Below are 15,661 nucleotides of genomic sequence, written 5' to 3' on the forward strand. Positions count from 1 at the left end.
GGGCATGAAGCCTACTTAAAACAAAACAAAACAAAACTAAACTAAAAACAAAACAATGGGGCTCCTGGGTAGCTCAGTCGCTTGAGCGTCTGACTTCAATCCAGGTCATGGTCTCGTGGCTCACAAGTTTGAACCCCGCATTGGGCTCTGTGCTGACAGCTCAGAGCCTGGAGCCTGCTTCAGATTCTGTGTCTCCCTCTCTCTCTGCCCCTCCACATGCTCTCTCTTTCTCAAAAATAAAAATAAAAACATTTATAAAAGAAGGAGGGGGGTACAAAATCTTAAAACAAAACATCTCTGAAGAAAACTGGGAATGAGTGCTCTCATTATCTGGAAAGTTATAGATATTCAAAGGCCCCTCCCAGAAACTGGAAACCTGCACATACAAGAATGAAACTGGATTACTTTTAATACCATACACAAAAATAAAATCAAATGAATTAAAGGCCTAAACATGAGACCTGAAACCATATAAATCCTAGAAGAGAACACAGACAGTAATAACTTTGACATAAGCCATAGCAATATTTTTCTAGATAGGTCTTCTAAGTCAAAGGAAACAAAAGCAAAAACACACTATTGGGACTACACAAAAATAAAAAGCTTTTTCACATCAAAGGAAACCACAAACAAAACAAAAAGACAACCTACTGAATGGGAGAAGATATTTTCAAATGATATATCTGATAAGGGGTCAATATCCAAAATATATGCAGAGTTTATACAACTCAACATCAAGGAACCAAATAATTCTACTAAAAAATGGGTACCATTGCAGCCACTCTGGAAAACAATATGGAGGTTCTTCAGAAAGTTAAAAATAGAACTACCCTATGATCCATCAATGGCTCTACTAGGTGTTTACCCAAAGAATACAAAAATACTAACTCAAAGGGATACAGGGCTACACACAGCAATAGCCAAACTATGGAGAGAGCTCAAGTATCCATCAATTGATGAATGGATAAAGAAGATGTGGTATATATACAATGGAATATTAGCCATAAAAAATGAAATCTTGCCATTTGCAGCAACGTGGATGAAGCTAGAGAATATTATGCTAAACAAAGTCAGTCAGAGAAAGACAAAAATCATATGATTTCAATCGTACGTGGAATTTAAGAAACAAAACAAATGAACAAAGGGAAAAAGAGAGCGAGCGAGCGAGAGAGCGAGAGAGCGAAGCAAACTAAGAAACAGACTCTTAACTATGGAGAACAAACTGATGGTTACCAGAGAGGAGTTGGTTTAAATAGGTGAAGGGGATTTAGAAGTGCACTTGTGAGGAGCATCAGAGGATGTATGGAAGTGTTGAGTCACTATATAGTACATTTGAAACTAACATTACACTGTATGTTAACTAACTGGAATTTAAATAAAAAATTAAAAAAAAATTAAAAATGAGCAGAGGACCTGAATAGGTATTTTTCTAAAGAAGACATACAGATGGCCAACAGACACGTGAAAAAATGCTCAACATCACTGATCATCAGAGATAGGCAAGTCAAAACCACAATGAGATATCACCTCACACCTGTTAGAATGGCTAAAATCAAGAAGACAAGAAACAAGTGTCGGTGAGGATGTGGAGGAAAAAGGAACCCTGTGCACTATTGGTGGGAATGTAAAAGGGTAAAGCCACTGTGGAAAACAGTATAGAGGTTCCTCAAAAAATTAAAAATAGAAATACCGTATGATCCAATAATTCCGCTAATGGATATTTACTCAGGGAAAATCATAGCACTAACTCAAAAAGATATATGCACATCTACATTTATTGCAGCATTATTTACAATAGCCTAGACATAGAAGCCACCTAAGTATCCATCAATAGATGAATGGATAAGGAAAATGTGGTATGCACGTGTGCGTGCACACACAAAATCAAACATGCCATAAAAAAGGATGAGACTGCGCCATTTGAAACAGCATGGATGGACCTAGAGAGAATTATGCTAAGTGAAATAGGTCAGAATGAAAATGACAAATACCGTATGATTCCACTCACTCATAAACGAAACCTAAAAAATTGAATAAACAAAAAGCAGAATCAGAACTATAAATACAGAGAAAAAAATCGACGGTTGCCAGAGGTAAGGAAGGTGGCAGGATGGGGCAAAATGGATGAAAGGAAGAGGGAGATACAGACCTTGAGTTATAGAATGAGTACGTCATGGGAATGAAAGGAAGAGTCAATGACACTAACAGGGACATAATGGGACAGATGGTAACTATACTTGCGGTGGACATAGCATAATGTATAAACTTGTCAAATGACTGAGTTGTACACCTGAAACTAATATAACATGTGTGTCAACTATGCTAAAAGAAAAAAAAAAACCCAAAACTCAAAACACACACACACACACACACACACACACACACACACACACACACACACACAACAGAGGCCCCTTGATAAAGATGCCAACATGAGAGTTTCCCAGAAGAAGCCTGGAAGCAACATTTAACTTTTAAAATGAAAAACAAGGCAGAAGCTCCGCTGGTCTTGTCGCTCTCCTGACATATAATGCACTAATTCAAGTGGCCCATTTCCTTGTTGATGATAATGTACTGAATGTCTAAGAGCCACTGACATTCTATCTGCAGAGAACAAACAGAAATATGATTTACCACCAAATACCAAATAAAAATAAGTGTCAGCTGCCAAAAGGTTTGCAAAATCTAGTATGTTAAAAACTAGGGAACTGACAAGGTTCTAACATTTTAAAGGAATTTTCCCAAAAGTCAAGAACCATAAAAATTTGCTGTGCACACCATTCAAAATAAGCACCAGACATAGAGCTTGAAGGGCCCATAATTTTTTGTAAATTCAGAGAAGCTGCAAGCTGCCATTTATAAAGGCAAACAGGGGTAAACCGTGACAAATATTTTGTATGTCCAGAACACAATTAATACCTTGTAGGTATTAAGCTGCCTTAGAAGCCTTCCAAGAGACCCTTGGGCCCACGCCAACTGCAGGCCCTGGCTGGGTTACATATGCCTTCTGTGTGCTGCCATGTTTCCCAGGGCACTCTACTAACAAAAGATCTGGCCACAATAATAGACTCTCCATATGTTTAGTGAATGAGTAGCTGAAAAACTCTGCAAGTTACACATAATTTCTAGAAATGTTATAATAAACTTATGCTTCCTTTAAAAATATCCACTTTGTCTAGCTAAGGCATAGTAGCAAGGTGAGGTGACCTCTTCTAGACAGCTCTTACAACATTTCAAGGGTAAGCAGATTCATCTTATTTCTAAAGACCCCCAAGTGAGAAAACCATCCTTGGTCTATTTGTCACAATGATCACTAACTGAACTGCCACTCTTCTCTTTACCTTCTCTAATAATTTCATTCATTTTTCTGGTCATTCAATAATATTGATTCAACATTTTTAACACATCTGGCACTATTCTAGGTCCTAGAAACACATCAGTGAAGAGAGAAGATGTTTGTGTATATTCTGGTGGGGATATGAAGAGATCATAAATAATAAATAGGAAAAAATATTAAGTAGTAGTAGGTACTAGGCAGAGAATTCAGGGAATGTGATATACAGGCATACCCCTTTTTATGGTAGTTTATTTTGCTTCACTTCTATTCCATTTTTTTTATAAATTGAAGGCTTGTGGCAACCCTGCATCGAGCAAGTCTATCAGTGCTGTTTTACCAAGAACATTTGTTCATTTTGTGTCTCTGTGTCACATTTTGGTAATTCCTATAATACTTCAAAATTTTTCATAATTATTATATTTGTTACTGTAATCTATGATCAGTGATCTTTGATGTCACTACTGTAATTGTTTTGGGAAGCCATGAAACGCACCATATATGATGGTGAACTTAATAAATGTTCTGTGTGTTCTGACTGTTCCACTGACCAGCTGTTTCCCCATTTCTCTTCTTCTCCTCAGGCCTCCCTATTCCCTGAGACACAACAATACTGAAATCAGACCAATCAATAACTCTACAAGGGTCTCTAAGTGTCCAAGTGAAAGGCAGAATCACACATCTCACTTTAAATCGAAAGGTAGAAATGATTAAGCTTAGTGAGGAAGGCATGTCTAAAGCCAAGAGAGGCAGAAAGCTAGGCCTGTTGTACCACCCAGTTAGCCAAGTTGTGAATGCAAAGAAAAAGTTCTTGAAGGAAATTAAAAGTGCTACTCCAGTGAACACAAATGAAAGGAAAGCAAAACAGCCTTATTGTTGATATGGAGAGTTTCAGTGGTTTGGATGGAAGATCAAACCAGCCACAAAATTCCCTTAAGCCAAAGCCTAATCCAGAGCAAGGCCCCAACTCTCTTCAATTCCCTGAAGGCTAGGAGAGGTGAGAAAGCTGGAGGAGGAAAGTCTGAAGCCAGCAGAGGTGGGTTCTTGAGGTTTATGGAAAGAAGGCTTCCCCATAACATAAAAGTGCAAGATGAAGCAGCAAGTGCTGATGTAGAAGCTGCAGTAAGTTATCCAGAAGGTCCAGCTAAGATAATTAATGAAGGTGGCTACACCAAACAACAGATTTTCAGTGCAGATGAAATAGCTTACTGGAAAAAGATGTCAGCTAGGACTTTCTTAGCTAGAGAAGTCAATTCCTGGCTTCAAAGCTTCAAAGGAGAGGCTGTCTTATTAGGGGCCAATGCAGCTGATGACTTGAAGTTGAAGCCAGTTACATGTACCATTCTGAAGATTTTAGGGCTCGTAAGAATTATGCTAAATATATTCTGCCCATGCTCTATAAATGGAACAATAAAGCCTGGATGATGGCACATCTGTTTAAGACATGACTTACTGAATATTTTAAACCCACTACTAAGATCTACTGCTCAGAAAAAAAGACTCTTTTAAAAAAAATATTGCTTATTAACAATGCACCTGTTCACCCAGGAGCTCTGATGGAGATGGACAATGAGATTAATATGGTTTTTTTTTTTTCTTTTTCAAAAGTGAAGAAACATTTTTAAAAATTTTATTATTTTTTTAATATAACTTATTGTCAAATTGGTTAATATGGTTTTCATGCTTGCGAAACACAACATCCATTCTGCAGTTCACGGATCCACAAATAACTTCGACTTTCAAGTCTTATTATTTAAAAAATACATTTTGTAAGGCTACAGCTGCCAAAGATAGTGATCCCTCTGATGGGATCAAAATATATTTTCAAAATAGGTTTTCAAAATATATTGAAAACCTTCTGGAAAGGATTAACTACTTTAAATGCCATTAAGAACATTGTGATTCGTGGAAAAAGGGTAAAAATATCAATATTAACAGGAATTTGGAAGATGTTGGTTTCAACTCTCATTGATAACTTTGAGGGGCTAAAGATTTCAGTAATGGTGGTGGATGTGGTGGAAATAGCAAGAGAACTAGAATTAGAAGTGGAGCCTGAAGATGTGACTGAATGGCTGCAATCTCATGACAAAACTTGTACGGATGAGGAGTTGTTTCTTATGGATGAGCAAAGAAAGTGGTTTCTTGAGATGGAATCTACTTCTGGTGAAGATACTGTGAAGATTGTTGAAATGACAACAGAGGATTTAGAATATTACATACACTTAGTTGATAAAGCAGACACAGGGTTTGAGAGGATAGATTCCAATTTTGAAAGTTCTACTGTCCATAAAATGCTATCAAACAGCATCACATGCTCAGAGAAATTGTTGGTGAAAGGAAGAGACGATCAATGCTGCAAACTTCATTTCTGTCTTATTTTGAGAAATTACCACAGCTATCCTAACGTTCAGCAACCATCACCCTGATCAGTCAGCAGCCATCAACACGGAGGCAAGATCTTCCTCCAGCAAAAAGACTATGACCCACTGAAAGCACAGATGATGGCTAGCAGTTTTTTCTTAGCAATAATATATTTTTCAATTAAAGTATGCATATTTTTTACACATAATGGTATCACACACTTATTAGACTACAGTATAATATAAACATAACTTTTATATGCACCGGGAAACCAAAAAATTCAAATGGCTTACTGTATTGTGATGTGAAGCTGAACGTGCCACATCTCTGAAGTATGCCTGTAAAATGAATGGGCTAGGTTGGGAGCTCAGGAATAGCCTTCCCGAACATGTGACATGTATGTGTCGACCAAGAGGACCAACACTGTTGCCATCAGGGAGAAGAATGTTCTAACAAGAGCCAGTGCAAGTCTTAAGATAGGAACAGGCTTAATTTGTTCAAGGAACAGAAAGGTAGTCAGTATGGAGCTAAATGGATAGGACAAGTGTTATGAGATGAACTCTCTCCCCCCAACCCCTTGCCATTCATATGTTAAAGTCTTTACCCCCGGTATCTCAGAATGTGATTGTATTAAGGCCTTGAAAGAGGTAATTAAATTAAAATGAGGCCATTAGTGTGGGTCCTAATCCAATGACTGGTATCCTTATAAAAAGAGATTAGGAAGTATACAGGTACAAAGGTGACACTATGTAAAAACATAGGGAGAAGGTAGCTATCTGCAACTCAAAGAGAGAGTCCTCAGGAGAAACAACCTGGCCCATACCTTGATCTCAGATTTCTAGGCTCCAGAATTGTGAGAAAATAAATTTCTATTATTTAAGCCACCGGGTGGTACTTTGTTATGGCAACTCTAGAAAACTAATACAGCAAGGTGGTAGATAACACTGGGGATGTAGGCAGGGAACAGACCATACCAAACTTAGTAAACTAGAATAAAGGGTTAGAATTTTAAGTGTTATTAGAAGCCACTGGAAATTTGAAGGAGGAGAGTGGCATAATCTAATTTACAAAGATAATTCTGGCTAGCTGCTTTGTGGAAAATGTATTGGAAGGCAAGAATGGAAGCAGAGAATTTAGCTGAGAGGCATTTGTAGTAGTTTAAGCAAAATATAATGGTGACTTGGACAAGGTGATGATAGTGGAGACAAAAAAAATGGGAAGAATTTGGAATGTGTTTTGAAGGAGAGGTGACAGGACTTGCTCATAGATTAGATATGGGAGTGAAGCAAAAAAAAAAAAATCAAAAATTATTTAGATTTTTGTCTTGAGCAATTGGGTGGATGATGGTACTAATTTCTGATACAGTAAAGTCAGAGGAAAGGAACAAATCTAGGGAGAAAATATGAGTTCTGTTTTAGCTAAGTTGATTCTGAAATATCTTCCAGATATTCTAGATATGGAGAGATCAACACATTTGACTATATTAATCTAGACTTCTGGGAGGGTAGTCAGAACTGGAAGTAAGACATAAAAACAGTATTTAAACCAAAGGAAATTAGAACTATCTCAAACTATGTTCTGCAGGAAGTGATGTGAGAAATCTGGCCTTGACAATTCCTCTTAACAACTGTATTCCAAGAAACAGACTCTTGGAGATATTTTTGAGCCACTGCTGTTGCACAATATGGTGGCTGTTTGCAGCAATGGAAGGAATAATCCCCCTTTGGCAGGAAAAGACTATTTAATGCACATACATTATGACTGCACAGATACCACCAGGATAAAGGGTCTGGAACACATGTGGATTGAAATGAACTTTCTGGATGTAATGTATGTTAAGGCTTCAAGTGCTATACTTGTTAAACATCGGTATGTTTTTTGTTAGATTCAATTTTGTGGAAGCTATAAAACAACAGTGGTATAAGATTTCATTCTTTCAGAAACCATCAATTTTGGAATTGTGATCACTTTGAACAGGCGACAGGGTGAAGTTCATTAAGCAAATAGAGTTAGCAAGGCTATAGGAAGAACAACTTTCAAACACATTTTAGATCAATTAGTCCAAAATAATTCATACCAAAGCAACTATAGGACTAAACGGATGCTTGCTGTGCTAATTAAAATACTCTTATTCAATTATTCAAGTGATTTGTATCTGGTTTGATATAATTTAGAAACCATTAGTATATTCTAAATGACTGTTGTATGTGCTAAAAATGAATAAGGCTGAATACCTTTTAAAAGTATTGTACTTACTAATTTTTTACCAATTGAAACTAATTTTCTTCACAACTGGTACAAAGCTGGTGCTTTTTTAACTGTACCACATTGCCCAGTGTTTGAACACAATATTCAGGATGGTTTTTGGAATGCTGGGATGATTTTTTTGGGAATACTGCTTTTCTTTTTTCCTTCCTAGTCCTAGACTATTTTATGTGTTTTGATTGAAGCCTTCATTAGCAATGGCTGTGACAGGCTCCAGTCATTGTTAGTAGAGGACATAGTAATTCATTCTGAGAAGTTGCCTTCTGATTCCTGGCTGGAGCATGGCAAGTGATTTTGTAAATATTCACCCTTTGTCATATGTTCAAACATTTGCTTCTCCTAGAGCTTATTTAAAATGTGTTACTGAAAAACCACCAGCTGAATATTTGTATGCTTATGAATATTAAGTAAAGGCTTATTTCCAACCATAGTTGTACAAAATGGCTAGTTTCAAGAAATTGTTCTTGTTTTTGACAGCTGTCCAAATTTTAACATAGTGGTAACAAAAATAGTGAATAATTTTTCTTCTCTGTTATCAAATCTGGGCATCCTTGGTTGGACTGAGACTGGAACAGTTTGATAATATTTTCCTAATAGAAACATTCCAGTCAACGTTTTACCAAGGAAAACTAATTATTGTCTAGCTGGTGAGTTTTGCCTTTCCCAAATTGTTTTAGGGAAAAATATGGTAGAATTCTTATCCTTATGATTTTTTTTTTTTTAAGAAAAAGTTTATTTATGTTTCCAATTATCACTGAGTATTAACTAACTTTTAAATAAAACATTTATCTGAGGAATAGCTACTAGTCCCTTCTATAAGATGGAAGGCACTTTGTATCTGGTTTTGAGTAATTCTCAAAGTACAATAACCTTAATGCCATCTAGATTCTCTTCTTATGAGGCAGTGCATGATGAAATTAGATTCTCATAAATGTCATTACCCCTATTTATTGTCTTTTTCCTTGAACCAGGGCTGAGCTGGCTAAGTTCCATTGTCTCTCAACTAGATTTATTATGGATCAGACGCATTCCATTTCACAACAGGAATGTGCTTATTATAAAATGTACAAAGCTTATAGTCTAACAAAGCACACAATCTGTTGGCAAAAACCACTTTGTTTAATAGTGGGTATAGTTTGTAAAGTTTTCGAATGTATCTGAACTAAATTTAGTATCACATAAGTTGACACTCAGATCTTGAAGTAAATACCAAGTGAACACAGTAATGTTTATGCTAAATGCAAAGCTAAATGTATTTTAGTATTATGCAAATATACTCCTTAAGTATTTCTTGTTGACATTATATAGTTAGCCAGATTTTCTTGTTGCTTCAGCTTCTCTCAGATAGTACCTCAGGAACTCTGAAAAGTAGATTAACTCTTTCAGATCTTAAGAGCGTAATTTCACATACTGTGTCTTTAGTGACTAATGTCATTTAGAATTTGTGCAATGAACTGAATGAAGCATATCCTTATAAATACCCAGGGAGAAACGAAGAGATACTTCTAAGAATAAGAACATGGATAAATTTAGCAGTTAGAAGACTATGCAAAAAACTAGATTGCAACATTTTTTTTATAAGTATGATTGTTAACAAAGGCTAAAGGAAATATGCAAAAATGATTTAGGGCCCTGCTTGGTCAGTGGATAATGATTGTTGTCACTGGTGGAAAAAGCTGAATGCCTAAAACTCTGTCTACCTATCTACAACTGTAGTAATCACTCCCGAGGCAGATGCCAAGGCAGATCTATGCATAGAGGACATGGCTTGTCAATGCATGCTTTCTACTATTCTAAACATTCAAGTACTAATGTGACTCTGGGTAAGGAAGAGCAGACCACTTGTAGCCGCATTTCAGAAGTCTTTTTTGCCTGAGTTACCAACCCCTGGTTCACTGGTGGTTTGCTCCATTCAGGCTCTCACTGTGGGGCTACCTTGCTTGGTATACCAAGCTATCTATACCTTTGGACTGGACTTGAAACAGCCCCAGCCTAGCTTTAGCTCCTACATTTCTAGTCCATGAAAACACTTCCACAAACTCTGGCAGTGTATCTGTGCCCAACAAAGCAGCAATTTCTTGGCTCCGTATCTAAGCCGTTAGTCACTGAGTTTCTTGCTCTTCAGATCTCCTAGACCAGTGCCCAGGGCATTTCCCAAATACAGGGAATATCTATCAACTCTGAGTGGTCTCTGTAAAACCCACTCTCCCTAGACTCAAGATGAAAAAGGTAGTACATCCCATCCCACACATTCTATGCAGAAAAAATTAGAAATTACAGATCAGTAAAAATAAAACCATTAAAAATTCTTGTAATCCCAACACCATGTATAGATACCACTACTAATAATCTGTCACATAAACTTCCAAAATTTCCTATCGGAAATTGTTAAGGAAATTGTTTTTTTCCTCATGCTATTATAAAATTACACTAGAAGAACCCACATGCCACATTTAAATAAAATATGGGGCACTGTTATAAGGTAGTTTAAAAATGAACTCACACTTCAAGTTGAGATTGCTTTAAAATGGACTTCCTGAAAAATTATCTTCGGAAAACAGACTTTTGTTGTAAGGTAGCTCCAGATACAAATAGTAAAGCTCCCTGTATTGAATTTCAAATTATTTCAATACTTTTATCCCTAAGCAAAGAATCAGATTTTTACAGTGGTAACAGAAATTGAGAATAACTTTAGGACCAATTAGGATATGTGTTAAAATTTGAGGGTACAAATCCATGTCACAATTCACAGAGGTTTTCTTCTTTAAATATACATGAATCAGACAGGAGAAGGAAACAAACATAGAAACATTTAGCTGCCCCAAAATAATTTGTTCTGAGACAGTAGTAAAGATTTTCTTCTGTGATGACATGAAGTTTAAGTCTTGAATCAATTGCTGGGAAAGTAACTTTACAATTGCAAAATAATTAATTATTAAATGTTGTACAGAAAGAGTCCTCTGTTCTTTGTGGATATGCAGAGCAGACCTCTGAATGCACCTAGTGAACCCAGGTCCTCAGTATGTTGAAGACACCTGATATCCCATAACACACAGCGAGGCTGCCAACTCCTTGTCCACACTGACTACATGCCATGTAACCCATTTTATGACTCAAAAGGATTTAAAATTCATGAAGCTTGTTGAAAGCTCAACTGTCACATTCGACTCATTCCAAAGTGTATGGGAAAAAGAGCAGAGCAGACATTTCAACTGAGGCTATTATTATGCTTGAATAACCATATTCCATTAAATTGCTAATAAACCTACTAGAAGATGTTGATCACATCAACCATACAGTTGCATTCCCTTCCTTTATACTAACTTGCTCAATTTTGTTTTATGCAGTATTACTCTTTCTGTGCCCTTTATTCCAAGGTTGCCCAGAATTCAAAGCACTTATTCAGTAAGTTTGTAATCCAGTTTAGTGTGCTATTAACAGAATTCTTTAGAGAAGATCATGGAAAAAGAAAAACTTATTTTTGGGTCAGTGACCAGTTTTAAAGGAAACACATACTAAACCAGTTTAAAGGAAAAGGTCAGGATCCATGAGGTATTAAGGAAAGAAGAAAAAGAAAAAACATTCATTTCCACAATTTTCCGACATTCCTTAAAAATAAAAACAAGCCTTAGTATGGAATGGCAAGGTCCCGGCTCCCCTATACTGTGGGGAACAATACTGCCATTCATAGGAAGTTAGAAAGCAAGGGTTTTTCCTCAACACCAGGGAAGTTTTGGCTTCCCTTCTCTTTATTTATTCTGAGGTTCAAAATTGAACCCTATAAATCTTGAGTTAGTCTCTCAGAACAAATAATAATATGAAATGTATTAAATGCTTTAAAGTTTGCTTTTTACTAGCATAACTCATTAACTCTCTCTGCATTACAAATGGGATATTAAGCCACTGTGGTGTTAGTGTTAAATAATGAAAATATATGAAGCTGAATATATATCCCATAGAACTAGGCATTTTTAAAGAACTAATACACTATGTGTACTATCTGATGACTGAGTTAAATAGTTTATCCCTCATTTAAAGACTGATTGAAAATCTATGATAGAAAAAAAATCAAAGTTAAGGGAACAAATGTTTTAATTTAAAAACTCTTATATTAAACAGGAAACAATTTATATCCTGTAGTATTTTTTTTTTTTTTTCTATTCAGTATATCCATCTAAGAGCCTTAGAAGAAAGGATGGGTATCTCCAATTTCTTTCCATAGGGCAACTGGGCAGTAACAGAATGTTTTTGTTTTGTTTTGTTTTTTGTTTTCCTCACTAGTAAAGTCAAGCTGAATAAAAGTAAACTTTACTTTCTGGATTATTTTACGATTATGATAGTATTTGTATCTATCTTTTTAGGTTGACTAAGATTAGGTGTAGTGAAAGAGTTTTTCCTCCAGCTTCCTCTCTGAAACACATAAAAACAACTCTACATCATGCACAAAACTATGGTAGAGAGTAAGTAAATGTTAAAGCAGCAATAATATCATTCAGCAAAAATAAAGATGAGTAACAGCCCGATATAAAAAGCTGTGAAATTACAGTAATTTCACAACCCATCAGAAACAGCAAAATACACATACCATTACTTTAATAAATATTTATTGATCACCTAATAGATCACCTAATAGATGTCAAAGCTAGATGCAGATATATGTGTGATAAATTTCTGAACTGGAGAATTAAATGGAAAGAAACTAGCACATCATATAACTTATAGAATCATGGACTATTAAAATCAGAAGAGGTCTTAGCAGTCATACAGATCAAGGGACTAAGTTCCATTAGGTTTAATTAACTTTTCTCAGTCATAGAGGCAAAAGCAGGACTTAGGACCCAAGGCCCATGTTTACACTATAACAAGATTCCTGACTCAGTAAAAATTTTTTAAGACAAAAAGTCAATGTTAAGACTACTAATGTAAAATAGTTTCTACTTAAACAGTTTGAAAATAATTAATACATAATTAATTATATATACATATAAATTTAAATTGTCTTCTTAGACTCAAGTACAATTACCAGACTTCATTTATAAAGTTTTCATATTAGCTGGAATTTCACTTTTTGTGGCATGAAAGGAGGAAGCATCTGTCATCTAACAAAACCAAGATTACAGAATACATGTGGCTTGGCATCGGAAGACAAGAGTGGGGACCATAGCCCTCTGTGACATTATCTAGGTGGGCACATTTTTACAAGTTTCCAAACAATGCACAGTTAGTGGCCCAGGTATTTTTCAACTGATAAGAAAAAATTTTAAATCATAGCTATTTACAGTGTCTGCCAGCTTTTCCCTAAACGGTTCTTTCCCAAAGCAAAACATAACTCCCTCCTTGCCAACATACATACATGATACATACACACCCATGTACAATAAGACCTTTGAGTAATCTGAGAATTGAATATCTGGCTTCCCAAATAAGTTAACAACCTCTCTTCCTCTTATTAATATTTGAAGCCTACTCACATGAAAAACTGGAAAATATGTAGTATAAACTGTGATACAGTTTTTGTATTTGATTTCTTATTCTGATAGCCGAACATTTTGAAAATGTATCTAAAGTGAATACTAAACATGTGTCATATGAAGAAAGTTTTCAGCATGAATATGAGATAATAAAGTAATTTAGGCTGATTTTTACAGGTGACTTAACTGGACTTCATCCTATTATTTCAGCCATATTTTGCATATTGTAATTTAAAAAGGACATAAGTGAAAAATGATTTTGTTCAATACATATGGGTAGGTATCAGATTTTGAAAACCAGAAAGGATTAAAGAAAATAAGGGTGAAGAAAACCTCCCCTATTAAAAGGTAAAATGATAGGGGAGGAATAAGCTATTAAGAGGGAGTTCTTTGGTATTTTTTCCTTATAGCTCCTCCTTCATAAACTTTCCCCTGTGTATGCCACATGCAAATCTTAACTTTGTTTATGTGCTTAGCATGTTTCTATTAATAAAAATTTCTAGTAACCTAATGGGAAGAGGATTGCATTCTGCTCTAGAAGGCTTATCTAAAAACAGCAAATTAATACCCTGTCTATGGAGACTGAGACTCTTTTTAACAAGTGAAAATCCTGGCAAATGAAAAACCCTATTCTTGCAGATGAAGTAAGCATCCAGACAGCTATTTTGTGACATCACTAAGCCAAGCATAACAGGAGAAGACTCCATACATTTACCAGAAACTCTGCAGAAAATTTACAGTGACAGGTAAATAGAAAAGCCACTAGAACAATGCACACTTGAAATTCTAAATTAAAAAAAAAAAATCTCCAGAGGCAAATTTCAAAAAGCTTTTTACCTTTACCATGTTTAAATTTCTAATGTGCTTTAAATGCAAAAATATGACTTATGGACACACAGGTACTCAAAAATGTGATGAACACCATTGACTGCTCCATTATCTGTGAATAAATTATTTCCATTATGGTTTATCTGTGACAAATTTTACTTTCAGCCTCAACACAATCACACAATGGTAAGAGCTCTAAGAGGCCTTATAGAGAATTACCTAATCCCTCATTTTCACACATGAACTGAGGTCTGGCTGAATCCCTTGTTCAAAGTCACCAGCTAGTTAAATGTTCAGAGCTGTATCTCTTGTCATCCACAGCAATGGGAATTGCCCTTTCTTCATGCCCTTTGTACCATCCTCCCACCAACAGTGGCCAAAGTAGCTACATTCAAAGATGGTGCCTTTCTAAGTATTCCTCCTGGATGACTTTATATTCAAGCTTTCTAACAAATCCATGAAGTATGCACTATTTTCACCACTGTTCTCCACAAAAGAAAACCGAGGCACTGAAAGCTTAAGTAACTTTTCCAAGAGTCTGCCTCCAGAGCCACACCACACCCTCACTCTTAACCTCTTAACCATTACAATACTGTTGACTTCTTTTTCTGGAGGGCATCTTTGTACTCAATGTTCAGTGTGCTTTAAACTGAACTCATCTTTTTCTCAAACCTGCTGACATCCTTACTTTTGAACGCAGTTAATATCATCCTTGTCCTCCTAGTCATCAAGCCTGTAACCTTGGAGTCATCTCTGACTCCTCCCTAATTCCTTACCCTTCTTCACATTTGTACCATTGGAATGGCTCTTGAACCCAAAACACGGCAATTTCCTAAATATGGCCTCATTCCCTGTTGTCTGAACAAGGCCTCCTAACTGGTCTCCTCCTAATGGCCTTCCTTTCTTCAAGTTATCATATTCATGGTAGCCAGAGCAAGCCTCCTGAAATAACAGAAATCACATTGGTTTAAAAACCTAAGCCTGGGGACACCTGGCTGGCTCATGGAGCATGAGACTCTTTCTTAATCTGGGGGTCATGAATCCAGGCCCTGTGCTGGGTGTAGAGCTCACATAAAAAACAAAATAACCTGGGGCGCCTGGGTGGCTCAGTCGGTTAAGCGTTCATCTTCAGCTCAGGTCCTGATCTCACAGTTTGTGAGTTTGAGCCCCAAGTTGGGCTCTGTGCTGACAGCTCAGAGCCTGGAGTCTACTTCCAATTCTGTGTCTCCCTCTCTCTCTCTGCCCCTCCCCCTGGTAGTCTGCCTCTCTCTCAAAAATAAACATTAAAAAAAATTTTTAAAAACCCACAAAATAACCCAAGAAAACCTAAGCTTACCTAACATTCACACTGGAAATTTTCTTCTAAATGTATAAATGTTCCCCCCCCCGCCACCATAAATTA

General features: G+C 36.3%; 1 protein-coding gene across 13 annotated transcripts in view; it reads right to left on the reverse strand.

Annotated features, from left to right (window-relative positions):
- Positions 1 to 15,661, reverse strand: part of DDAH1 (dimethylarginine dimethylaminohydrolase 1) — a 242,638-nt gene that overhangs the window by 51,155 nt on the left and 175,822 nt on the right. For 2 of the 13 annotated variants that reach the window (XM_027058714.2, XM_027058715.2), the window contains exon 2: positions 14,321 to 14,371. The exons of the other annotated variants lie outside the window; for them this stretch is intronic. In XM_027058714.2, coding sequence (XP_026914515.2) covers positions 14,321 to 14,371 — 51 coding nt within the window. The remainder of the gene's footprint in view (positions 1 to 14,320; positions 14,372 to 15,661) is intronic. 13 annotated transcript variants of the gene reach the window in all.

This window comes from Acinonyx jubatus, chromosome C1, assembly GCF_027475565.1.
Source record: "Acinonyx jubatus isolate Ajub_Pintada_27869175 chromosome C1, VMU_Ajub_asm_v1.0, whole genome shotgun sequence".
Lineage (NCBI taxonomy): Eukaryota > Metazoa > Chordata > Mammalia > Carnivora > Felidae > Acinonyx > Acinonyx jubatus.